Source organism: Balaenoptera physalus (assembly GCF_965194825.1).
Source record: "Balaenoptera physalus genome assembly, chromosome: 9".
Lineage (NCBI taxonomy): Eukaryota > Metazoa > Chordata > Mammalia > Artiodactyla > Balaenopteridae > Balaenoptera > Balaenoptera physalus.
The window spans coordinates 36522683-36550202 of record NC_138888.1 but is presented as its reverse complement, the minus strand read 5'-3'; the positions used below and the strand labels follow the sequence as shown (position 1 = coordinate 36550202).

Here is a 27520-nt window from a genome sequence, read left to right as displayed (position 1 = left end):
GATGGCTCTATAAAACTATTAATTACATGGGATTGAGGAAACTGATGGATATGGCTATAATTTTTCGGTCTCGCCTGAGATATTACTGGTTTTTATTCTGTGTCCTCCTGATACAAGGAAACCCTTCCCCTCAAGCTAATAATGATTTATAGCAGTTTGGTAAATTACACCCCTAAGTAGAATTGAAACATTTATATTTTCTCTCTACCTGAACCCTCCAGAAATTGGAAACTCAGAGGGTCCCAGAAACTTTATCCAATATATAAGGAAGGCCACCTCCAAACAAATGCAAGAGTTTCAAGGTATTTTGGGGGGAACCTCAAAAAGGGAGGAATTCATCCAAATCTGTTAGGCAAAATCTGTGATAATCCCTTGGCATGGCTTTCCTGGCCCTGAGAGGCCTTTTAAAAGTTTAGTCTGAGACTCCTTATGAAAAGCTATAAAGAGTCCAAGCACCTGGGTTGGTAACACACGGTTTTTGCCTGAGTGGCAGAAAACTCAAGGAGGAAAACTAGTTGGAAGGATATCGCAGTGGTCCAGGTGAGGCATAATGAGCCACAGGCAGTAAAGTTCCGGAATATTTCAGACTATAAACTACAGGATTCCGCCTTACCCGTGTATGAAGAATGAGATAAAGCGCGCTATTTTGATCTAGCTGGTGCTGTTAACAACAACAACAACAATTAAAGACAGATGGGAAGTTCAGTTTCACATTTTGAGCTTAGCACCTAAAATTATCATAGCTGAAAATGCGTACGCAAAGCATCAAATATGATCTTGTTGAAAACAAAGTTCTAGAAATTTTGTTCATTCTCTTAAAATCTACGAATTTGTAAGCTTAAAAACTTAAACTTTAAACACTTTTTTTTAAGACATCGTTATACACTCTTGGGGCACCTTACATTACAGGCTTCAGGGAAACGACGTTCAGTACCGTCAACAGGTTCCATTCCGCCCCGAGGACAGGGCGCTCCCGTGACGTCACCGCGACGTGGGGCACGAGCCTGCGTTTTGGCGGAAGTCCTGCGTAGTTACCAACGAGACGCAGAGGGATGGGCGACTGCCGCGGCCGACCGCTCTTCCGTGTGGCGTCCTCGCACGTCCCCTGGTGGCAGCCGGCGTGCAGGCGAGCCTCTGGCTTTGCGGCTCCGCAGCTAGTCAGTCGCCTTCGGTCTAGCGTAGCCCGAGATCAGCGCGCGTGCCCAACTCCCTGTCCGCCCCAGCGCCAGGCGAGGGGCGACGCCTCGAGGTAAAATCTAGGAGGTGCGGGAGGCTAACTGTGTAGGCCCTGTTGTCCGGGAGAATCCTGAGGCTCTCGGCGGCGCTGGAGCGGAGGCGATGGCGGAGGAGCAGGAATGCGATTTCAGGAAGTCATGTGCCGACTCTGAGGCAGCGGCGGCTGCAGAACCTCTGGGGTCCCCTTCGGAGACCACCGCCGTCGCCGCAGAGTCGCCGGAGCTCGAGAACTACAATAGCAAATGCGTGTTCTGCCGGATCGCGGCGCAGCAGGATCCCAGCACTGAACTCCTGTACTGTGAGGTTGGCGGCGACGCGCGACCGGGGACCCGATCGCTCCTGGATCGGGTGGGGAGGGTCCTGTTAAATGGGGCTGGGGGAGGCTGGGTGTCCTAGTGATAATGACAGACTTGCTTCTCTAGGCGCGGGGAGTGTCACCAGCCACCTCTTTGCTATTCTAAGGGGAGAAAATGTAGTGGTAAAGTCTCTCTGCAGCTGCCGAGGTATTTAGTGGACAGTAGCCATGTATGGCCTCTGATTTTATTAAAGGGACCCCCCCTCCCCCCGCCTTTCTAGACACTGCTTTTACATTCCGCACTCTTAATACTGGTACTGAAGAGAAACCAGTAGAAAATAGATAATGGTAATTGTGAAAAGCCTGTTTGTTATATTGACTGAAAATAGGCTGGCAGGAGTGGGTCGGAGGTCAAACTATTACTTAATAGATTCTGATTTCCACTAAAGGGTCCAGTTCCTTAGAAATGTTATCAGTTAGGATATGTGGACATTTTCAGAGCATTAAGACTTTGTCCAGATATTTTAAAACAGATGATCTGGTAGGCACTTTCTTCCACCAGCTCGACTTGCCTTTAAAGAAACATCTTTTGAAAGACTCAGCTCCAAAGATTCTGGGCTTCTTTGTGGTTTTTTGTTGTTGTTGTTGTTGTTTTTGTAGTAATCATTCATTCATTTGTTAAAAGTAAATTGACTTCCTTCTAAGCATTGTTCATTGGTGAGCAAGGTAAAGGATAGTCCCTGTCTGGATTTTATAATCTAAAGGGACAGAAGAGGCAGCTGATAACAGTTCCCTGTTGTATGGTGAGATGGTTTTACCACCTGCAGTATTTTGCAAGGCTGGTGGGAGGAGCATCTGGCCCAGATTTGAAAGGATAGGGAAGGCTTTCCAGAGGAAGTGAGACATGAAAAAGTAAGTAGGCATTGGTCAGGTGAGGAGGAGAGAAGATACCCCTGGTAAAGAGCACCTTCGGAGGTTTGGTTTCTGCCACAGGAGAACAGAAATTCAGTCTAACTGGAGCATGGAGTTTGAGGGGATGAGTGGTGAAAGATGAGGCTGGAGAGGTAGACAAGGGGCCATGTTATTAAGGCTACTGTAATTCATGTTAAGGAGTTTTGGCTTTACTTGAAGAGTGAAGGGAAGCTCTACAGTGTTTAATGCTACTGTTAATGCTGGGTTGGAAGAAAGGGGTTGAGAAGTTATATGAAAGGGTTTGATCTTTGAAAGATTATCTGACACCATTGTAGAATGATTTAGAGAGGACCAGTCTGGAGGCATGGAGATCAGTTACGAGGCTGTTGAAGTAATCCAGCCTGATGATGGCCTGAAATAAGATGTAGTAGTGGGAATGAAGAAAAGCCAATCAATTTAAGGATATTTAGGCGTCTGACACTTGCAGAGATATGCATCTCTAGCTCAGATTATAGGAACTGTCAGCTTATAGATGGAAATTGAAAAGAGGGAAATTAATGAGATCACCTAGGAAGTATATGTAGAGTAAGAAGTGAAGGGGCCCCTCCCCACACAGAACTGTAAAGAACACTAACATCATAAGAGAGAGGCAGAGGAAGAGGACCTGAAAAGAGGAGAGAGAAACAGAGGGATAACTAGGAAAGCTAAGAGAAGGGAGTATGTCAGGAAGATAGGAATTGGCAGCAACATCAGCCTTCCCTAATCCTCGAATCTGGGTTAGGTGACTCTCCAATATGCCTGCAGAGAGGGCAACTTAGATATCAGAACTGGTTTTGTCCCCAGAGTGATGGTCATTGACCTTGAGGAGAGCAACTGCAGTGCAGTGGTGAGGCAGAAGGCAGATTGTAGTTGATAAGAACCTGAAGGATAAAAAATTGAAGACAGCAAATACAACTTTTGAAGGAAGTTTGGCAGTCTTGGGGAGAAGGGAAAAGGTAAGGTAAGAGAAAGGAAAAGGTAAGGTAACTACAGGAGGAGATGGAGTTAAGAGAAAGCTTTTTTTTTTTCCCATTTATTTATTTATTTAATTTTTGGCTGTGTTGGGTCTTCGTTTCTGTGTGAGGGCTTTCTCCAGTTGTGGCAAGCGGGGGCCACTCTTCATTGCGGTGCGCGGGCCTCTCACCATCGGGGCCTCTCACCATCGGGGCCTCTCACCATCGCGGCCTCTCTTGTTGCGGAGCACAGGCTCCAGACGCGCAGGCTCAGCAATTGTGGCTCAAGGGCCCAGCCGCCCTGCGGCATGCGGGATGCGGGATGCGGGATCCTCCCAGACCAGGGTTCGAACCCGTGTGCCCTGCATTGGCAGGCAGACTCTCAGCCACTGCGCCACCAGGGAAGCCCAAGAGAAAGCTTTTTAAAACAGTGAAGACTTTGGTGCGTTTAAATCCTAATGGGAAGGTGCCAATGGAGAGAGGTTTAAAATGGCCCAGGGTGGTAGAGCTTTGTCCCTGAGAAAGAGGAAACTCAGTCACTCATCCATTACTCAGTATTTGAATGAGTGCCTTCTGTGTGTCAGGCACTGTTGGAGGCATTAGGATATAGCAGTAAATAAAATGTGCAAAAATCCCTGTCCTCATGGAGCTTACATTCTACTCACAGGAAATAGACAGTAAGCAAAATAATAAGTAAAATATTATATAGCGAATAGATATTGCTACATAGTTCAAAATATTGATACATAGTTCATTAGATGGGAACAAAAAAGGAGAAAAGGGATGCAATTTTAAATTTTTAGTCAGGAAAAGCTGCACTAAGAAGGTGGCATTTGAATGAAGCCCTGAAGGAGGTGAAGGAGGAAAGTATATGGTTTACTCTTTATATATAAAGTACAGCTATGCCATATAGGACGTGAGAGATACACAATATATTTGTGATATTAACATATCATGGGAGGGCAATTAGGAAAAAGTCTAAAAATGTTCCTTAGGAGGGTGATAATGAGAAAAGTTTAAGAAACGCTGTTATAATCAAACAATGGCCATAATTCCAACTTTAAGAAGGTCATCCATTTCTTTTTTTTTAATATAAATTTATTTATTTATTTTTGGCTGAGTTGGGTCTTTGTTGCTGCGCGGGCTTTTCTCTAGTTGCAGCAAGTGGGGGCTACTCTTCGTTGTGGTGCACGGGCTTCTAATTACAGTGGCTTCTCTTGTTGTGGAGCACGGGCTATAGGCATGCGGGCTTCAGTAGTTGTGGCGCACGGGCTTAGTTGCTCCACGGCATGTGGGATCTTCCCAGGCCAGGGCTTGAACCCGTGTGCCCTGCATTGGCAGGCGGATTCTTAACCACTGCGCCACCAGGGAAGCCCGAAGGTCATCCATTTCTGTGGAAAAGTATATGAAAACCCTAATGACACACCATTTTTTTAAGGGGTAGATAAGGGAATATCGGTAGTTTTATCTTTCTATTTAAGCAACTGCCATTTACTGAACAGTTTTTGCAGGCTTACTATTGATATGTGTTACTCACTTGGAGCTCGAAGATGAATATGGCATGTCCTAGACTTGAGAAGCTTGCCTATGATCTGAATTGAAATGAAAAATTCTCTTTTAGTGGGTGTCACTAGGTATAAGTAGTCAAAATTCTGTATTTTAGTCACTTGAAATTATCTTTTCTTTGTGTAATTATGCTACCAACATGACATATAGTTAGGTTCACTCATTTCTGTTTTCCATTGTTAAGGACTACTTTTTTTTTTTTTTCTTTTTGAGTCCAAAAATGTATGGTAAATATTCACATGCTTTTAAAATCAAAGTTGTACAGCAAAGTACATTTGAAGTCTAGTATCCATTCTCTTGTTATCTCTACCCTGTACCTCTTTCCCCGTAAGAAACCAAAAAAAATATTTTTGGTTTATCTTTCCTTTGTGAGTAGATATGTATGCGTGTGTTTATATTTATACTCCACCTTCTTACACAAAAGATAGCTTAACCTTGTTCCATGCTTTTTCTTTTTTACCTTAGGAATTTATTCCAGAAATGATTTCATAAGTGTATAAAGATCTTCCTCATTCCTTTTTATAACTACACAATACTCCACTGTATGGATTTACTGTAATTTATTCAGCCAGTCTTAGTTGAATTTAATGGACAGTTGGGTTATTTTCAGTCTTTTGCTATCATAAATCATGCTGCAAAGAATAGCCTTGTACAAATATCATTTCATATTTTTTGCCTGTTTATCTGTGGAATGGGAGGACAGTCTTTCTTTTAAATGAAGAGTCTAAATACTGGCTAGATCAGTAGTAGCAATGAGGAGAGACATCAGAGAGCCAGTTTCAGTATTTTAGAAAGCTTAATGGAAATCTAATTCAATCATTGATTGCATAGGCTAAATAAAACGTCGTTTCTTTGCTTTTGACAGGAATTTTATCTACTGGTGATGATGACAGTTATGTCAATTGGTAGGTTTTTTTAATTAACGAGAATTGGGAAAATAAAATATTCACACATGACATTTAGTAAACAGAACCTTTCAAAATAGGGTTTTGGGAGATGAAGACAGAACTGGGCATTTTGTTCATTCTTACGGCTGAGTCATGTAAGACAGCAGATTTTTAAGAGCTTCTTTAATGTTTTTCTCCTGTTATCCTTTAGACTGGCACTTTGTAGTTCCATGAATCTAAAGAAGTGGTACTCCTGCTTTGAGGTAGAATTCAGCTATATTATCTCAAAATAATTCTAATCGGGATGTATTCTGTACCAGAAAGAATTACCTCTGGATTTTTTAAAAGTTAATGCCATAATTGAGGGGGAAATAAAGACATATAAAATTGTTGTGTTATGAATCAGTCTGGGAAGTACAATTTTGTTGTACTAGATTTGACCTCCGATACTAGTTGTTTCTCAGCTGGAAGCATTAAGTAAATAATGGAAAACTTTAAACATTCAAAAACATTGCAGTTTTATCCCTTTCGATCTTATCCCTTTCTAAAACATTCCATGGATATGAATATTTAAAGTTACTACTAGACGGAAAAACCGTAATAAAAATGGAAATAATTGTCATGCTTGTTATTTTAGGGTTAGGGTTAGCTCTTGGGGTTCCCCAAGTCAACCAACCTTCTGGGACTATACACACACGTGTGTGTGTGTGTATATAACACACACATACATATATATACACATGTATACATATTTACGTAAATTTACTATGCACATACACACACACACACACAACACCTGGTCTGAGTCTCTGTCCCTGAATTGCAGGAAACCCATCACGCTCCCCAGTATATCAGAAGATTTCCTCTCGGCACTGGGGGGAGTATGCTGCATGCATTATCCCTAGTCACCTCTCATGATTTTCTGTTTCTACTAAATTTTCTATCTCATCCTCAAACCTTTGTCTTGCATCAGCCGAAGAGAGTAACAGATTCTTTTCCTTTCATTTTCCTGATATATTAACACAAAGCAACAGCTGCTATAGATTTTTCCTCAAAGTTTGGGGGCAAGAGGATTCTCATATTCTTTAAACACAGCATAAATCCCTGTTTCTGTAGGCAGGCACCTCAATTCATTTCTTGTTTGTGTACTTTCCTCATAGCTCATGCTACATTCAGTTGACCCATCACTGTTTACTTCAAGGTCTTAAAAGTTACAATTTTTCCCCCTCTCTATTCTCATCTTATAGGCAGGTTACACTCAATAGCTGGAAAAATAATCGAGATTTTTGTGTTGCTGTGCCTCCACAGTTTAGCAGCTCTTGGTTGAAGGTATGTAAATGAGGACAGCAACAAAATCAATATTTAAGCAATATTTTAATAGAGTGATATTGTGGACATTTTATAGAAGCCTTGAGGTAGGAAAGGGACATGTAATACCGTATTTTTGCTGCCCTCCGTTTCAGTCATGGCTCTGCTGGGGGCTAAAGTAGACAAAAAGTCCCATTCACTGAATTGTGGTCTCACTGCAGGTCAATTTGTCAGTCACCTGAAGCTTAGATGAGCAGTATGGATACTGGTAAGGAAGTTCGTGGTACAGTATGTACAATTGCCTTTCATCATTATTCTCATTGAAATCAAGATCATTGGCATGGATATGAGGCCCTTGTTCCAACTGAATTTTAGTTCTTGGAATGGGGAACTAATGAGCAACAGTGCATTCTGGGAAACTATGCTTATTGATACTGATTTTATTTAATTTTGACTAATTTTTTAATATAAGATATTGAATAACGTTATTTAGGGAATATAGATTTTTCTCTCGAAAAAACTTGAAACTCAAATGTTAATAGGTTGAAAGACTCACTTTTTTGTTTCCTTTTCTTTTTTCCTTACATTACTGTGTGGAGTATAGAAACCAGAAAACTGATACCATACATATAATGGACTGGACACATAACTTAGTACAGTATACTAGAGTTTGTTTCAGCATTTCACAGTCTTTTTTTTTTTATTTATGGCTGTGTTGGGTCTTCGTTTCTGTGCGAGGGCTTTCTCTAGCTGTGGCAAGCGGGGGCCACTCTTCATCGCGGTGCGCGGGCCTCTCACTATCGCGGCCTCTCTTGTTGCGGAGCACAGGCTCCAGACGCGCAGGCTCAGTAATTGTGGCTCACGGGCCCAGTTGCTCCGCGGCATGTGGGACCTTCCCAGACCAGGACTCGAACCCGTGTCCCTTGCATTGGCAGGCGGACTCTCAACCACTGCGCCGCCAGGGAAGCCCTTTCACAGTCTTTTTAATGCTATAAAGTGGCAAGTAAACATAAAGAAAAAGTATTTATAATTATTGTAAAAAATGTTTAAAAATGTAACCCCTGGATATATAGATGCTAGATGATGTTATAAATGAAGAAAATGGCACTTTGGAAAAAAATTAAATGTAAAAAAGAATTTATCAATCTTGCTATGATTCTGTGGTAGAACCTTTAAAAGTACATATTAGGAGTAGAAAAACCTTAGGGTAGAGATGGAGAAATATATAATGAAATTTAAAAAAAACTCTGGGATTATGGTAATGAAGTTTTAATGAACTTCATTCATAATTGTTTTCCTGAAATTGATTTTATATAAGTCTTTTTCTTCTCTGGAATAAATGAGCATCTCATGAAGGAAGCTAAAGCTTGTCTTTATGGACATAATGCATAATCACAAAATTGTCCAATGGAGATTAGTTGTAACATAAGCACAATTTCCCTATCAGACTGAGATTTATGTATGATGTTTAAGACATGCCAGAACAGCATTAGGAAATTCTTTTTAAAAATTCACTAACAAATGACATTTTCCTTTAGAATGAAGACCTAGTTTGCTTCAAAGATACCAAGGCAGCAGCACCTCATCATTATCTTGTGGTGCCAAAGATGCATATTGGAAACTGCAGATATCTAAAGAAAGATCAAATAGAACTGGGTAAGTTGATGGCAGTATTCTTCATGGTTATATCATCTTGAATTGACATCAGTGATGGCAGTGACAAATGAAAAGAAACAGTTTAGCCAGGTATTGTGATAAAGGAGCATTATGGCTTTTTGAAACTTTCATTATGAAAAATTTCAAATATATACAAAAAGAAAGAAAATAGTATAATCTCCATGTATTTATCACCCAACTTCAACATTTATTAACTCGTGGCCAATCTCTTTACATGTATTAACCTTCTCCCACAGTGGATTTTAAGCAAATCTCAGATGCCATGTTATTTAATTTTTAAAATCTCTAAAAGATAATGCCTCTTTATGCTTTTTAAATGATGGCTTTCTTGATTCTGAAAGTGAAAGATAATATGAAAACTTATAAACAAATAGAATGGATAAAGAATATGTGGTACATATATACAATGGACTATTACTCAGCCATAAAAGGGAATGGAATTGTGCCATTTGCAGAGACGTAGATGGACCTAGAGACTGTCATACAGTGTGAAGTAAGTCAGAAAGAGAAAAATATCATATAATATCACTTATATGTGGAATCTAGAAAAATGATACAGATGAACTTATTTGCAAAAGAAAAATAGAGATGCACACATAGAGAACAAACGTATGGATACCAAGGGGGCAAGGTGGGGTGGGATGAGTTGGGAGATTAGGATTGACATATATACACTACTATGTATAAAATAGATAACTAATGAGAACCTACTGTATATCACAGGGAACTCTACTCAGTGCTCTGTGGTAAACTAAATGGGAAGGAAATCCAAAAAAGAGGGGATATATATATACATATAGCTGATTCACTTTGCTGTACAGCAGAAACTAACATAACATTGTAAAGCAACTATACTCCAATAAAAATTAATTTAAAAAAGTTATAAACAAATAAGTTATAGTATGGCATATGAGTACATATTACCTGAGAGTGAGACCATATTGGTACGTGCCTTGTAGTTTCCTGCCTTGTAATTTCCTGTATAGATGAAGTAGGACCAAAGTTTAATTATGAGATTTTAGTGATGAACTTTTAGCCTCTGAAAAAGAGATCCTGAAATCTTGTCTCTTACAGGCGTATCCTGTATTTTCCTATACATGATTTCCTGTGACTTGTCAGCTACGGTTTACTAAGACATTGCTAAGTTTACTTCAAACCTGCTTCAATAGCCATTGTCATCAGGGTCTGGGATGTTTGGTCAATACTTTAAGGTAGCTGGCAAGATAGATAAATTGGGCCAGATTTTTGAAGGTGACTAAGAAATCTCTTTGATGAAAACCTCGATATGTGGTTTATTAGTGTTTAGACTACTGAATTACCAGTTTTTAAACTGTTTTTTCTAGATATTGTGAAATTCCTTAGTCATCTTAAGTTCTATCAGTATGTTTCATGCTCATTCCAACAGAGGGAGGCCAATATACACGCAGTATTTAGTACTAGGCAACAGCCACCATAGCCTTAAGTATTTCCTTTTATACTGTTTTTCTTAAGGAGGGAGAAATGTGTTTATGCTTGCTTTTCTTTTTCTAGTATTTCTTTTCTTGTTAAAAGTTTTTATAACAGTTGCAAATCAAATGTTAACTAATTTTGAAGCAGCATGGTGGGTGTTTGGGATTTCATTATATGTACTGTTTTTACTGATTTTGTGTATATTTGAATATTTCCATAATAAAACTTTAAAAGTCCTTGCAATTAATATTTTTATACAGTCTATAAAGTTGGGAAAATAATAAGCATATGGAAGAGCTTAATAATACTCTCAAGCACTGTGACTATAATTGACATTAACAGAACTTCACCTAACTATAGAATACACACTTTGTTATGAGCACATGTTCACCAAGATAGTCCATATTCTGGACAATAAAATAAGTCTCAATACATTTCAAATGATCAAAATATAAAATACATTGTCTGATGACAATGGAATTAAAATAAATAATAAAATCTAGAATAGCACTAAATATTTTTAAGTTAAAACACTTTTAAGTAACTTCTAAATAAATAGGTAAAAAAAGACAATATTTTGAACTGATTGGTAATAAAAATACAACATAACAAAATTTGTAGAATGTAGCTGAAGAAGTGCCTAGAGGGAAATTTATAGCTTTAAGTGCTTATATTAGAAAAAGAGGTACAAAACCAATGACCTAAGTTTCCAGTTTAGGATGCTAGAAAGAGGCAAGCAAATCAGATCAAAATAAAGTATAAAGAAGGAAATAGTAGAGTAGATATCAATGAAATAGGAAGGAGACAGTAGGTTTTGCTTCATGTATTTTGGATCTGATTTTAAGTGAATACATAATTATGATTGTCATGTCTTCTCAGTGATCCATTTTTATCATTGTAAAATGTTCCTTTTTATGTCTGGAAATACTTCTTGTGTCTATTTTGTATGACATTAATTTAGATACTCCAACTTTCTTGTTACTTATTGTTTGCATTGGGTATTTTTTTCTATCCTTTACTTACAAATTGAATATTTATATTTAAAGACTTGAAGATAGCAATATAATTGGGTCTGACTCTTTTAAAAAAAATGTAATGTGAAAATCTCTTTTAATTGGAGCATTTAGTTCAGAAGCATTTAATATAACTACCGACATAGTTGGATTTAGGTCTACTGTCTTGCCATTTGTTTTCTATTTGTCCCATTTTTGTTGTTGTTGTTGTTGCCCTGTTTCTTCTTTCCTGCCTTCTTGTGGTTGATCAAACATATTTTTTAGTATTCCACTTTATCTCTTGCCATTTTAGCTATTTTTCTTTGTATTTTTTTAAAGTGGTTGTTCTAGCGAAATTAAAATACACATCCTGCAATTATCACAGCCTACTTAGAGTTAACATTGTATCAATTCATGTAAAATGTGAGAAACTTTGCAACACATTGTGTTATTGTCATTTATATTTCATCTATATACTTTATAATGCCATGGTGCTGTTAAATAATCATATGTCTTTTAAAGAAATGAAAATAAAAAACAATCTTTTTTATTTACTCAAATGTTTGGCATCTTGGGAGTATTTTTTTTTTCAAGTTATACTTTCAAGGATGGTTTTATGTTGAAAGCAAAAGCAAATTGAATAATCACACAAGTCTCCATACTGAACCAGAAACTAGTCAACATTCTTCTGATTATTTTCAGTTTAATTTGTCATCCAATTAAAGTCTCTAGATTTATGATGCTGAAAATCCTTCTCTATCTTGTTACATGGAATGCAGCATGCTTCTACCATCTCTTTTTTTAAAAAATTTTTTTCATCGAAGTATAGTTGATTTACAATATCATGTTAGTTTCAGGTATACAGCACAGTGATTCAATGACACATATATATATATTCTTTTTCAGATTCTTTTCCCATATAGGTTATTACAAATATTGAGTATAGTTCCCTGTGCTATACAGTAGATCCTTGTTGGTTATCTATTTTATATATAGTAGTGTGTATATGTTAATCCCAGCCTCATAATTTACCCCTCCCCCCAACCCCTGCATCTTGGGAGTATTTTTAAAAGAAAACAAGATACAGTCTGGCTCGAAGTAACATGAGCTTTTTTTTTGACCTTGTGGTACTGGCCTTGTCATGGAAGCCTTCCCACTCAAGCCTGACTTAGAGAAGTAAACTGTTAGCAATGATTTTATAAGCCTCCTTATAACAACTGTCCTCTGCAGATTCTCTCACTTCTTCTCTTTTCAAATGCTTGATTACACCATTCAGAAACAAAAGAGATCTAAAGTTTGGCATTGTGCTTTGAAGACCTCGGGTTACCAAAATTTTTTTAATGGAGAAGTATATTCCCACCGGAAGGCCATAAAACATTGAGACAATAAAGATGCTAAGGCAAATGAGAGTTTGGAAGCCAAAACAAACATTTAGCTAGTCACGGCTGGGCCAACATGAAGGGATGTCATATTCCTAATTTGAGTTCAAAGACAAATTCAAAGTTTTCTTGTCCTCTTAACTCAAACAGTTTTTGTTTAATTACTTGGTTTCCTTATGATTAGAATTAGACCTCAGTAGGATCAGATGTCCTAAACAGTCACTTGATAATATCCCTCAGCAGCTGTTCAAAGTCAGCTCATGTGTGATAGTTTGTGATGGGTTGAACCTTCATTTCAGTTGTTGATAAGCAAACTTCTTAGTAACTTAGAGCTACTGGATGAGTCTTTAAATGTGTATCCATTTGATACGACTTCTTACTAGGACCCTAAAAGTTCGGGTTAATAACTAGGTAGTGAACTTAATGTCTCCTATAGTGTAATGTAGTTTCTTTACTGTTTTGTAGTTGAGAACATGGTAACTGTTGGAAAAACCATTCTTGAAAGGAATAATTTCACTGACTTCAAAAATATGAGGTATGTATACTTCCAGATAAAAACCAATATATGCAGTTGGTTTTTTTTTTTTTCACACACACACACTGTATTTTATTTTTACAAGAGATAAATAGACTGACACCAAGCATTGTACATGGATGACCACAACAAAAGCAACAATGATTGCAATTACCAAACATGAAACACACTCATACTATGTCATAATATTGACATTCAGTCCAGTAATCCTCCACTGTAACAGCTCCTTTACTTTGCAGTGAAAATTGATTTGTATGCAGTTGGTTTTTCTGAAATGTTATTTCCTCAGGAAAATGAAAGTAGAGATGGCGGAATTCATGGTTTAAATGCAGTTTTCCTGAAAGTGAATATATTGTTCATTGGTAAATTTAATTAAAAAACTTTTTTTCACATCTCAACATCGTCTAATAATCACCACTTTTAGTTTTGGACAGACAAGTATATTGAAGCAGTGGGTAGGTAAAATTAGTTACTTAGTCCTCTTTGTTCAATATGTGCATTCCTATAAAATTGTGAGTAAATTGAATTTCCTTAGAAAAAATTTATTCTATATGATTTAAAAATACATTATTACCCTTCTAGCATTAAAGTAACTTGAATTTGTTGAACTGAACTCTGACATTAACCAAAGTTTGAGTAAAAGCATACAATATTCAATTTGGTAACTGTTTTAATTAATCTATTTATTTTTTCTTTTTAAAAGGTTTCGATTTTGCCTTGTATGATCAAAGTAGTACCAAGGCAGGTATAGTGATTACTTCTGACACCTCTGAACTGGAATTCAGAGGCCTGAATTCTAATGCTACCAGTGTTACTTGCTGCTACTATAGTTGTACTGGCTGTGTTACTTTAGACAAGTCATTTAAACTCTCCAAGATAATACCTGCTCTGCCTACTTGTAGTCTAAAATGAGATTGAATGTGTGAAAATCCTGTGAAAACTATTATGAACTATATCCAAGGGTGATAATGACAAGGAACAGATGGTATTTGAGACCCTGTGGTCAAAATCAGCACGTTCCCTTCCCAGTCATAGAAGTGCTCATTAGAAGAATGAACACTGGACTGGTTGTCAAGAGCCCTGAGTTTCAATTCTAGCTCTACCACTCACTGCCTAACTTTGTGACCTTGGGAAGTCTTTTCAACTTTTTAGATCTTGGTTTCCCCATCTTTAAAATCTTTAAAATGAAAAGGTTGAGTGAACCCTTGAGTTACTTCTAGCTTTTAGATTACTTGATTCCATTATATGACTCCTGTTTCATAGAGGGAAAACCTAGTCTCCTTTTCTGGGTGGTGGTAGAAGCTTTTCAATATGTTACGGATCTGACTCCACAGTCTGTCCTGTATTGCTGCATTATAGCACCTCTCCTTGCCTTCTTCCCACATTCCCAGTCATTTTTAGTCTTTTTTTAAAAATTGAGACTTACTTCTAGTTTGAACAGGCAAATATTTCTAGGCTTGAATTATTGTTACAGGTGTGCCTTGCTCCACTTACAAAGTAGACTTACAAAACTGTTTGTAAATGGATTTTTAAGAGGTTAAATCATATTAAAAAATTATTTTACCAAAGGAATTCTCCTGTAAATATTTTATAAAGCAAATAGTTATGAATAGTTATCATCTAACTTATTTTTAGTATTCAAGAAACTTAAGTGATGATAAAATTTTTTTAGTGAGGGTAAGGAAATGACCACTTCATTAAAGGAGAAAGCGCGCCATCTACTGGCTATGTCTTGGAAAAAGGAATCCTACTTCTACTTCAGCGTTCAGTAATTTTAAGATTCACTGCAGAGGCATCTTTTAGGAGAGTTAAAGCTTAATATGATAAGAACTGAAGTAATAAGACATACTGCCAGCTCAGAATTCATAAGGGTTATACAGAGGCATAATATTCTGTGAAAGCCTTTCTCAATGAAGAGTTTATCTTATTGTGAACTTCAACATGAAGATGAACTGAGTGAATACTCTCAAGTTCATAAAGAAAAACAGTGAAAGAGATGTTTGAGTGGTAATCTGTCTACCTTAGGTAACCTGTTTTGAATATCTTTAATATTTATGTGTTTTAACCTGAAAATGTAGTTTTAAACTATTGTAGAACTAATTTGTTAATTATCTCTTACCTTGCTGTTTCAGAATGGGTTTCCATGTGCCACCATTCTGTTCCATTTCCCATTTGCACCTTCATGTTCTGGCACCAGCCGATCAGCTTAGCTTCTTATCAAAATTGATTTATAAAGTGAATTCCTATTGGTTTATCACAGTAAGTATTATTGTTATGCTAGCAGCATCAAAAATATTTAAAATATTTGTCCTTTTTGTTGTAGTTTTTCTTTTCTTGGCAACAGTGGGCACTTACACCTCTTATAGACTTGATCATCTGTTTTAACATTCTATTTGCACATATCTAAAATAATATTTTTAATTTGGGGTACTTTTCCAGGTCATCAAATCTGTAGGAAGAGATACTATGGCAAAGTCTCTCAGTTGTAAACAGAGGATATGATATAGAAGTTCATGGCATTAATAGTTCAGAATTCTGAATTGTGGCTCTGTTAGTTACTTGAGTGACCATGTGCAAGTTAGTTAAACTTTTTAAGGCCCAAGTTTTTTTATCTACTACCGACGTATAGGTAATAGTGCCTACATCTAGGGTTGATAAGAGGATTGATGAAATAATTAACATGTAAAGCACTTAAACTGTACATTGCAGATAGTGAGGGCTCAGTAAATGTTATCTGCTGCCTCTGTCATCATCAACCTCATTGCAGAAATTGATGCAAGTAGTAGCATCAGCTACTAGATCTGAAGTTGAGGCTTTGAGCCTAAAAAAATTGCAGAATTCTGCTTTACTAGGGCAAAAGTAGAATAGAATTCAACTGATTATTGGCTTGTAACCTGACAGTCAAGCTTTAGTTATTAAATGACTCTGTCCTTCCAGGGCCACTTGACTAGTAATTTATGTTTCTTATTTTATGTGTCCATGATGATAAGGTGACCTATAGTTGCTATATCTGAAAAACCATCAAATTGCAAATTAAGTAATTACCATTAGTTAATGCAGATTATTATTATAGTCATAGTACACAAGAAATGAAAAAGCAGTTGATTTCTACAAACTTCATATTTCAAACTTATTATCTCTCTCCTCAACTTGTTGTCCAGATGATTTTATTTTATTAAAAATATATTTAAGGGATGTGGTGTATATATTTGAAATTAAAAAGTGGGACTTTTTGTAGGAAGCTGGTGTGGTCTCTTTAAAAAATCAGTATGATAAAAAACATATTTTTTTCTTATTTGTATTTCTAAGTTTCTACACTATCTATGCTTTTATAGTAAAAAATAATTAGAAATACATTTTTATACTTTTTAAACTGTATTTCCTTACATGATTTTTTAGTTGGGAAAAAATGAATGAACAAAGTTATGAGATCTGTTAATGGTTCATCCTGGGAATCTGAACTCTCCTTAAATCTAGGTATTTAAGTATATATTATGAGACTGAAAAAAAATCAAGATAAAAATATTAACGTTTATTCTGAAATCTTACATAATTTTTCAGATATATAATGATTGAGAAAAGTATCTGAAATGATGTAACTAGAAGGCTTTAGTTTACTTTTTATTCTTTTTGTTTTTATTATTTTTTTAGAGCAGTTTTAGGTTCACAGCAAAATTGAATGGAAAGTACACAGAGTTCCCGTATACCCTCTGTCCCCACATACTCGCAGTCTTCCCCACTGTTGACATCCTACACCACAGTGATACATTCGTTATAATCCATGAAACTACATTGATATGTCATTATCACTCAAAGTCCATAGTTTACATTAGGGTTCATTCTTGGTGGTGTACATTCTGTGGGTTTGGATGAATGTATAATGACATATATCCACAACTGTAGTATCATGCAGAATCGTTTAACTGCCGTGAAAATCCTCTGTGCTCTGACTATTCATTTCTCCCTCCCCCTTAATCCCTGGTAATCACTGATCTTTTTAATGTCTCCAGTTCTGCCTTTTCCAGAATATCATGTAGTTAGAATCATATCGTATGTAGCCTTTTCAGATTGGCTTCTTTCACTTAGTAAAATGCATTTCAGGTTCTTCCATGTCTTTAGTATTATATTTATTTTCCTTATTGAAACTATCTAACAAAAAGGCAATGTGGATAAAAATCTGCCTATTTATATACAGTATAGAATAAACACCTTTACTATAGTTTGAAAACTATTATGTTGAGAGTTTTTTGTAAGATATTTTTAGGAACAGAATATGTAGTATCCAGTTCTTCTGCTGTGGCTTATTATAATAGGGGTGCCAGTAGAATTATTTCATGTAGACTATGATAACTAGAATAAAAAAATGTGTTATGTTTTCATTACAGCCTGATTATTTGATTGACAAACTAAGAACGTGAAAATGTCAACAGTGGAAGATTTTCCTAATTTTGGCTCAACATAAACTAATATTCTGGTCTCTTTGAAGTCTAATTACAATTGGGTTTTATGAGAAGCTATTACTGGGTAGTCTTAAATTGTTTCTTAATGTTTGTTTCCTGAAATCTGTGATATAGTTATATGAATATTTTGCCATTGACTTTGTTTTAGTGGTTCCTTGTCTAAGGTATAAGATACTATAGATAAAATCCCATTAAAACAAATTCTGTTAATCAAGAAGGGCTCTGTATTTTTTTTAAAGTTCAAACATTTTTATTTCTCAATAGATAGTCAATTGTAATAGTGATTTATTTATGAAGAATAAACTGGAATAAAAAGTACTTTGTTGGAGCCTTTATTATATGAAGGAGAAAGAGAAATTATTTCTTGATTGTTCTATAATTTTACACATAAAATTTCAAAATAAAGAGTACCATACTACACAGTGATCTCTGATCTTATTGATGGAAAGAACTGTGTATGTGTCACTTTTTACTCAGGTTTCAGATACTGGTTTTCACTTCTTGAATCCTAGCATCTTTGTAATAAATTGATCCTGAAGCTATGTAATATATATAAAATAATTTCACTATAACAGTGAATTTGCTATAACAATCAATTTGGCTATCCAAGAGAATTCATTGCAATGGAATTTTACCTGTAAGAACATAAATGGGGAAGAAACATAAGTGGTTACATTAATGTATTAAAACTGGCAGAAACTGTTGCTTTATGGCTTGTTTATTGTACCAAAGGAAAATCAGAATTAAAAAGTGGTTAGACCTGTCTTTTATCAGGAAAAAGTCCTGATTTGAAAGTAGAGATAGGCTGGATGAGAAAATTTATTTTAATAACAACATTAGTATATTTATAAATCATTTCATGAGACATATTTCTTTAGGAATTGTCTTTTGGTGCTAATCTACACTAACAATAGTGAATGTGAATGAAAAATAAGTACTGAAAGCTAATCTTACATTGTGCCAGTGTATAACTGTGACATGTACATGAATATAAATGAACATAAGGATTAAAGTATTGATCTTAGAAACAGGCTGAGAAGAGTAGTTTTTTTTTTTTTCCTTTTTTTGGGGGGATGATATTAAACATAGTTTTAAGTAATGAAATACTTAGTTACAACCTCTGGAATCAATATTGTTTAGTTCATTTGTTCATTAATTCATTCAAAAAACATTTGGTGGGCTTCCCCGGTGGCACAGTGGTTAAGAATCCACCTGCCAATGCAGGGGACACAGGTTCGAGCCCTGGTCCGGGAAGATCCCACATGCCGTGGAGCAACTAAGCCCGTGCGCCACAACTACTGAGCCTGCGCTCTAGAGCCCGTGAGCCACAACTACTGAAGCCCCTGTGCCTAGAGTCCGTGCTACACAACAAGAGAAGCCACCGCAATGAGAAGCCCGCGCACCACAACGAAGAGCAGCCCCCGCTCTCTGCAACTAGAGAAAGCCTGCGCACAACGACGGAGACCCAATGCAGCCAAAAATTTAAAAAATTCGGTGAGCATTTAACATGTACCAGACACTGCCAGGATCAGGAAATATAGAAGTGAGAAAGGACAGTCTGCCTTTAATTGCTAATACGAGGATCAGACAAAACCAGTGAGTACAATTTGGTATGTTAAGTACAAAAATGTCCATAGCAGAGGCTGTGGAGAGGGAAACAATTTTGAGAGCAGGTGGCAGTAGAACTGAGTATTTGAGACTCAATGTTAGGCAGGTAGGTAGTGGAAGTTTAGGCTGAGAGACCAACATGTACTTTCCTTGCGTTCTGCTTCCATTATTATTTACTTAACAACTGAAGATCCAAATTCCATTTTGTTCACTGAAGGTGGAGAGAGGAATTTGGAAGTAGGGGTTATGGGCTCTCAAAATTAGATTTACAGGTTTTTCAGCACTGCTTTGTTAAGTAGCTTGCTGAGCACCCACGCAGATTAGCAGTTACATGTTTCAATAAATCAGTTCAACTGTGATCAGCTTCAGAAAAGGAATTTTCAACATGTGCAACATGTTGTACTATGTGAACTTATAGTGATATAATTGACCGTATTATGATAACGATATGTAAGGTATTTAAGGAATTCTCAAATGGCTTATGGACCTCTTAAAAATGTGATTAGCCATTTGATTTAATTTATATGAGATTATACCCTCTCATAGTAAGTTTTTCTCCTTTGTTGGAAAACCCTTGGAACCTTACATTTTCAGTGGCTCTTCTCTTGTAAAGATTAATAATCAAATTATGACAAAATTCACTCAGCCTTTTCAGTAGTTCAATTATTTGGTAACTCTCTAGTCATCTATAACATTAGCTCAGTACAAAGCTAATTCATAACCTGTCTTAAAAATGTTTAAAATAGTATCAAGAGCATTATTTATGCATGTTGTGATACTTTTTTTTTAACTGCAGAATTGTAAAATTATTAATAATGAACTATTTCAAACTGTTTACTTAGCTAAATTTCTGCTAAATCAATATGGAAAAATACTGTGTAAAATTTTGCCTATGGACTTAAAAAAAATTTTTTTTTAAAAGACTTTACTCCTTTAGAGCAGTTTTAGGTTCACAGCAAAATTGAGAGACAGGTACCGAGATTTCCTTATACCCTTCCCCCACACATGCAAGGCCTCTCCCATTATCAACATTCCCCACCAGAGTGGTGCATTTGTTACAAATGATTAACCTACACTAACACATCATAATCACCCCAAAGTCCATAGTTTATCTTAGGGTTCACTCTTGGTATTGTACATTCTATGGGTTTGGACAAATATATAGTGACATGTATCATTATAGTATCATACAGACTATACGTATTTTCACTGCCCTAAATGTCCTATATTCTCTGCCTATTCATCCCTCTCCCTCCAACCCGTGGCAACCACTGATCTTTTTACTGTCTCCATAGTTTTGCCTTTTCCAGAATGTCATATAATTAGAATCATACAGTATATAGCCATTTCAAAGTGGCTTCACTTAGTACTATGCATTCAAGGTTCCACCATGTGTTTTCGTGGCTTGATAGTTGATCTGTTTTTAGCACTAAATAATATTCCATTGTCTGGCAATACCACAGTTTATCCATTCACCTACTGAAGGACATCTTGGTTACTTCCAAGTTTTAGCAATTATGAATAAAGCTGCTCTAAACACCCATATGCAGGTTTTTATGTGGACAAAGTTTTCAACTCCTTTGGGTAAATACCAAGTCACACAATTGCTGGGTCATATGGTAAGTGTATGTTGAGTTTTGTAAAAAATTGCTAAGTTGTTTTCCACAGTGGCTGTACCATTTTGCATTCCCACCAGCAATGAATGAGAATTCCGGTTGCTCCACATCCTTGCCAGAATTTGGTGTGGACAGTGTTTGGGATTTTGGTCATTCTAATAGGTATGTAGTGGTATCTCACTTGTATTTTTTTTTTAATACTTTATTTATTTTATTTATTTATTTATGACTGTGTTGGGTCTCTTAGTTTTCGTGTGAGGGCTTTCTCTAGTTGCGGCAAGTGGGGGCCACTCTTCATCGCGGTGCGCGGGCCTTTCACTATCGCGGCCCCTCCCGTTGCGGGGCACAGGCTCCAGACGCGCAGGCTCAGTAGTTGTGGCTCACGGGCCCAGCTGCTCCGCGGCATGTGGGATCTTCCCAGACCAGGGCTCGAACCCATGTCCCCTGCATTAGCAGGCAGATTCTCAACCCCTGCGCCACCAGGGAAGCCCTCACTTGTGTTTTAATTTGTGTTTCCTTGATGACATATGATATGGATCATCTTTTCATATGCTTATTATCCATCTCTGTATCTTCTTTGGTAGAAGATCTTTTTCCAATTGTTTTAATCGGGTTATTAATATTCTTGTTGTTGAGTATTCAGAGTTCTTTGTATATTCTAGATAATAGTCCTCTATCAGTTATGTCTTTTGAAAATATTTTCTCCTAGTCTGTGGCTTGTCTTCTATTCTCTTGACATGATCTTTTACAGAGCAATGGTTTTTAATTTTAATTACGTCCAGCTTATCAGTTATTTCTTCATGGATTGTGCTTTTGATTTTATACCTAAAAAGTCATTGCCATACTCAAGGTCATCTGTGTTTTCTCCTGTTATTTTCTAGGACTTTTATAGTTTTGCATTTTACATTTAGGTCTGTGATCCATTTTGAGTTAACGTTTTTGAAGGGTATAAAGTCTGGGTCTAGATTCATTTTTTTTGCATGTGGATATCCAATTGTTCCAGCACGACTTGTTGAAAAGACTATCTTTACTTTATGGTATTGCCTTTGCTCCTTTGTCAAAGTTCATTTGATTATAGTTATGTGGATCTATTTCTGGGCCCTCTAGTCTAATTCCATTGAACTATCTGTATTCTTTCACCAGTACCTCACCATCTTGATTATTGTAGTTTTATAGTAAGTCTTGAGGTTGGGTAGCATCAGTCCTCCAACTGTGTTCTTCTTCAATATTGTGTTGGATATTCTGGGTATTTTGCCTCTCCATATAAACTTTAGAAGCAATTTTTCAATATCCACAAAATAACTTGCTGGAGTTTTGATTGGAATTGCATTGAATCTATAGCTCAATTTGGGAAGAACTGACATCCTGACAATATTGAGTCTTCCTATCCACGAACATGGAGTATCTATTTATTTAGTCCTTCTTTGATTTTGTTCATCAGAGTATTTTAGTTTTCCTCATATAGATCTTGTACATATATTGTTAGATTTATACCTAAGTATTTCATTTTGGGGGGGAGTGCTAATATAAATAGGTATTGTGTTTATAACTTTAAATTCCATTTTTTCATGGCTGGTATATAGGAAAGCAATTGACTTTTGCATATTAAGTTTGTATTCTGCCACCTGGCTGTAATCACTTTTTTTTTTTTTTTATTTATTTATTTATTTATTTTTGGGTGTGTTGGGTCTTCGTTTCTGTGCGAGGGCTTTCTCTAGTTGCGGCGAGCGGGGGCCACTCTTCATCGCGGTGCGCAGGCCTCTCACTGTCGCGGCCTCTCTTGTTGTGGAGCACAGGCTCCAGACGCACAGGCTCGGTAGTTGTGGCTCACAGGCTTAGTTGCTCCGCGGCATGTGGTATCCTCCCAGACCAGGGCTCGAACCCGTGTCCCCTGCATTGGCAGGCAGATTCTCAACCACTGCGCCACCAGGGAAGCCCTGTAAGCACTTATTAGTTTCAGTAGTTTTTTCATTGATTCAGATTTTCTGTATAGATGATCATGTCACCTATGAACAAAGACAGTTTTATGTCTTTGTTCCCAATTTGTATACTTTTAATTTTCTTTTATTGTCTCATTGCATTAGCTAAACCTTGGAGTTATAATGTTTAAAAGCAGTGGTGAGAGGGGACACACTTGCCTTGTACCAGATCTCAGTGGGAAGCTTTGAGTTTCTCATCATTAAATATGATGTTAGCTGTAGATATTTTGTAAAAATTGTCAAATTTGAAGTTCTTATCTAGTGCTAGTTTACTGAGAGGTTTTTTCTTAATTTATTTATTTATTTTTGGCTGAGTTGGGTCTTCGTTGCTGCACGCGGGCCTTCTCTATTTCTGGCGAGCGCGGGCTACTCTTCGTTGCGGTGCACGGGCTTCTCATTGCAGTGGCTTCTCTTGTTGTGGAGCACGGGCTCTAGGTGTGCGGGCTTCAGTAGTTGAGGCTCACGGGCTCTAGAGCACAGGCTCAGTAGTTGTGGTGCACGGGCTTAGTTGCTCCGTGGCATGTGGGATCTTCCCGGACCAGGGCTGGAACCCGTGTCCCCTGCACTGGCAGGCGGATTCTTAACCGCTGCACCACCAGGGAAGCCCGAGAGGTTTTTTTTTTTTTTTAATAATAAATAGGTATTGGACTTTGTCAAACGCTTTTTCTGTATCTATTGATATGATCATGTGATTCTTCTTTTTTAGTTTGTTGATGTGATGGATTACATTAATTGATTTTCAGATGCTGAACGAGCCTTGCATACCTGGGATAAATCCCACTTGGTCATCTGGACTTTTTCAGCAGTACTATAAACAGAGGTTCAAATGAAAGATGTTTAATAAATTGGCTAATCCTAAAGTAGGAGTGGTTCACTGTCAAGAGATGTAGACATACCTCTTCTTTCATATAAGAACCCAAAGTCAAGAGTGCAGTCTTTATTATTGCAACACATACATTTCTAGATTTTGATGTCAAAAGGTCATCTACAAAAGTTGATGCCCACACTTTCATTAAGTGCCCAGTACTCTAAGTTGCTAAAATAAAGCTGATACCTGTTGATTCATCTGTTTATGAGTCAGCTTTTATTTTAGCAATATAAATACAAAAAACCAGATCTCTGATTCACCTTAAATAAACTTAATTAAAATGGCTAAGTGTACCTTTGACTAAGAAGAATCAGATCCTTGTTGTACGATTAGTTATTTAAAGCCACCTAGGTAGAGATGGATCCACAATTAACAATCATCCATTAATTAAACCAATCCCAAAGTCAAATACCTTTCAGGTATTGATACATGTATTATATTTTCTGTTGATATAAAACAGGCATCTCAAGCTTAAAATTTCTCCTTCTCCTACCCATTCCTTTCAGTCGTCCCCATCTTTGTTAATGGCAACTGCAATCTTTCAGTTGCTCAGGCCAAAAATCTTGACTCCTGTCTCTCACACTTCATATCTAACCCATCAGTAAACCCTGTCAGCAGTATCTTCAAGATATATTCAGAATTTGACCACGTCTCACCACTTGTACTGCTGTCATCTTGGCCAAGTTCTCAGCGTTTCTTACCTAGATTATTGCAGTTAGCCTCCACACTTTCTCCCTGCTTTTGTCCTTGCCCACCCTGCAGTCTATTCTCAACATATTTATACATTCAATAAATAGAACATGTATGCCTGAGTGTTCTCTCAGGCCCACAATTTCCAAACACTTTCCCCTCAGATAGACACAAAAAAGTTTTGGCATAAGGATGTTGCCTTAAAGGGACCTAAAACAGAAATCAGTTCATTCCTTTAAGTGCCCAGAGTCTTTGCCTTTTCAGACACTCATCCTCTCTTGCCTTGAATATTACTAGAATCTCTTGACTGGGCTTCATGCCTCCAGTTGCTTCCTTTCTAACACAGCCTCCATCAGAGTTCTTTCTAAATTGCTGACCTGATTATGCAATTTTCTTGCTTATGAAAACCTCACCATTTACCCTCAAGATTATTCATCAGCCTTTTCAGCTTTGTCTCCTGTACTTATACTCCACATGCCAGACATTTTTACTCTTTTAACTAAACTGAGCACACCTTTGAAAACCTGTTCACCTTTAAAGGCCAGGTAAAAATTTTACCTCCTCTGGGAAGTCTTCTCTAATACTTCCCATCCCCAACCACAGCATTAGTAAATATTCCTTCAGCTGTGACCCATGGCATTTTCCTAGCATAGACCTTACACAGTCTAGCCAGGAAATAATGGTATATTTCTTGCCACTGGATTTAGAGCTGTTTTAGGGTTGGGGGATCTAATTTTTTATCTTTGTATTCCCATTGCCTTAACCCAGTGACTGATCCATATTACTAGTCAGTAAATGTTGTATATTAATCTCTCAGTCCCTTAAAACGTTACCATAACAAACCAAAATCAGATCAAACACAATGATTACCCTAATTTCAGGCAACGTTCAATCCAAAAATCAAGAGTGTAACCTAGATGTCAAGATCCCCCTGACGTTATGTCCTTCATGGCAGTATCCATGACCAATATAACTCAGGTGTGAAATCTCGTTGAGTTTCAAAAAAATCCACCCACGCCAAGCATTTCAAACACCTAATAACCAAACTTTTGCAGGGCAAGGGGAAAGTGTCGTCTAGCTCCTGCCATCTTGTTGACTCTCTTTTCCTCTACTTCTCCTCTCCTTGCTTTTGGAATACATTTATCTTATTTTCACTCTGGAATTTTAAAAACTTCCTCTGAAGCCTTAGTTCTAGTCAACATGCCTGGTCCACAGGAAATCACCTAACTTTGGAGGCTATACTAGGTATTTTCTCAGCTAAGGAGATTATCTTAGGTTCTCATTCTGACTAGTAAGACAGGAATATTCTTGTTATATCTTCTGCTGAGAAAAATATTTGCAGCATTTTGCAAATTTATCACATAAATTCTCTCCCCAAAGTGGGTGTGAAGAAAGCAAAACATGCTATTATCTGTGGTACCAGGGAATCAGAGCCCATCCATCCACCCACACAGCTCTCTCCCAGGCAGTGATTCTCAAATCTTAGTGTGCATTAGAACCACCTGGTGGGCTTATTTAAAACAGACTCCTGGGCCCCACGCTGGAGTTTCTGATTTAGGGGTGGGGCGGGACAGGATTTTGCATTTCTAAGTGGTTCCCAAAGTGATACTGATGCTGCTGGTGACTGCAGATTAAGTCAAACACTGAGGAGCTTTTAAAAATGTCTATGTTCAGGCCACATACCAGATAAATTAAATTTGAATCTCTGGGGATAGATTCTGGGCCTTGTATTTTTAAAATCTCCTCCGGTAATTCCAATGTGCAGCTAAATTTGAGAACCTGTGCCCTAGGGGATTGAATAAAACTCTTCTTTGGGCCCTGTTATAGTAGACGCTCAGGAAAATCCCTTTTATGGGACTTGAGGCTATCTATACTATATATAATTATTTTCCTACTCATGGGAAGCAACTAGGAGCAAGAGATGGTGATTATTGGGAATTGTGCTTAAGCAAGAATCTGTGTGTTTTTTCCTAGGAAAGCTGCACACCTACTTTGAGACTTAATATTGCAAACTACTTGTCAAAAGCCTTTCTTTAGAAATCATATTTGCTTCTTTTATTTTAGGAAGGAAAGAAGGAAGGGAGAGAAGGAAAATGAGGAGGAAAAGAGGAAGGACAAATGATCTGGCTCAGATGAAGTAAATGCACTGTAAACTTATCCCTAATACACCACTTCTGCCCAAGAGAAGTAGTAAATGGCATTCCATTCAAAGATGTGCAAAGCTACCTAAGCTACAAAGCTGAAGCCCGGAGCAGCGTAGATGATATCCAGGTCTTGCATGGCCTTGTATTTGAAGTGGAATAAAAGACTGATACTATTATTGGTATCTTGCAATCTCGATCTCATTGCGAACAAAAGAATCAATTTAAGGACCGGCCCAAAGAGGAAAGGCATCCCTAATTTTGGCAGGCCCTAGGTTAGGCTCCTTTTGGAAAGCTGTTTCCATTTCATACAGTTGCTCAGACTGGGGAGAGTTGGTCTCCTCTAGCTTAACTCAGTTATGCTGCCATCTTACATGTGCCTGGAAATGTATAACCCTTGATTATTAGAATTGTGGCAGCATTAGAGTTTAAGGATGACCAGGAGAGAAGGCTGAATCTCCAGCCTGTTTTCCTTCACATTTTTTTCTATGCACAGATCTTGCTTCACAGGAAGCAAATTAGTTGGTCTAGTTTGCAGTTAGGGCTTCAGGTTTGTTCTGGGGAGTCTTTTCACCAGAGGATGAGATCTACTTTTCTCCACTTCTGGAGTTCTTGCTTGTTGGAAATTTGACCTCAAGGAGCTGAATCATATTTAAATCCATTGCAGTTGCTTATGTCTGAACAGGTGCCTCAGAGTCCCAACTTGTTCAGTTTTGTTTCCTGAGAGCAGCCAGTGTTTTTTCCTCTCTTCTCTTCTTCCTGAATTATCTTCATTAAGACTGAAGATGCTGAGGACCCTTCTGGAATCTTGTGAAATAGAACTCCCTCAGGAATGCTTCACTATAGTGAAGTTTCCATAGTTCTTATATGACTTGTTACAATAAAACTTTACTCTCCAAACTGTTCCGAAACCCCTTTTTTTTTTTTTTT

General features: G+C 37.3%; 1 protein-coding gene and 1 long non-coding RNA gene across 3 annotated transcripts in view; one reads left to right on the top strand and one right to left on the bottom strand.

Annotated features, from left to right (window-relative positions):
- Positions 1-1159: 1159 nt before the first annotated feature.
- HINT3 (histidine triad nucleotide binding protein 3) lies at positions 1160-27504 on the top strand. Of its 2 annotated transcripts, none has more exons than XM_082475003.1 (5): positions 1160-1539; positions 8735-8852; positions 13159-13228; positions 15361-15487; positions 26514-27504. In XM_082475003.1, the coding sequence occupies exons 1-5, from the start codon at positions 1339-1341 to the stop codon at positions 26544-26546; spliced, it is 549 nt and encodes a 182-aa protein (XP_082331129.1). In that variant the 5' UTR covers positions 1160-1338; the 3' UTR covers positions 26547-27504. The 2 variants fall into 2 exon arrangements, with proteins under 2 accessions (XP_082331129.1, XP_082331128.1); XM_082475002.1 differs by lacking the exon at positions 26514-27504 and adding an exon at positions 17614-18006.
- Positions 3500-27520, bottom strand: part of LOC309666985 — a 781177-nt gene continuing 757156 nt past the window's right edge. The window contains exon 2 of the long non-coding RNA XR_014267449.1: positions 3500-3599. This is a non-coding gene — a long non-coding RNA (uncharacterized lncRNA). The remainder of the gene's footprint in view (positions 3600-27520) is intronic.

What these genes read in the sequence shown, in the direction of transcription:
- HINT3 (XM_082475003.1), top strand. Translation starts at nt 1,339, where the DNA reads ATGGCGGAGGAGCAGGAATGCGATTTCAGGAAGTCATGTGCCGACTCT. An exon ending in CTGAACTCCTGTACTGTGAG is followed by an intron (nt 1,540 to 8,734) that starts GTTGGCGGCGAC and finishes ATTTTCCTTTAG; the next exon opens with AATGAAGACCTAGTTTGCTT. An exon ending in GAAAGATCAAATAGAACTGG is followed by an intron (nt 8,853 to 13,158) that starts GTAAGTTGATGG and finishes ACTGTTTTGTAG; the next exon opens with TTGAGAACATGGTAACTGTT.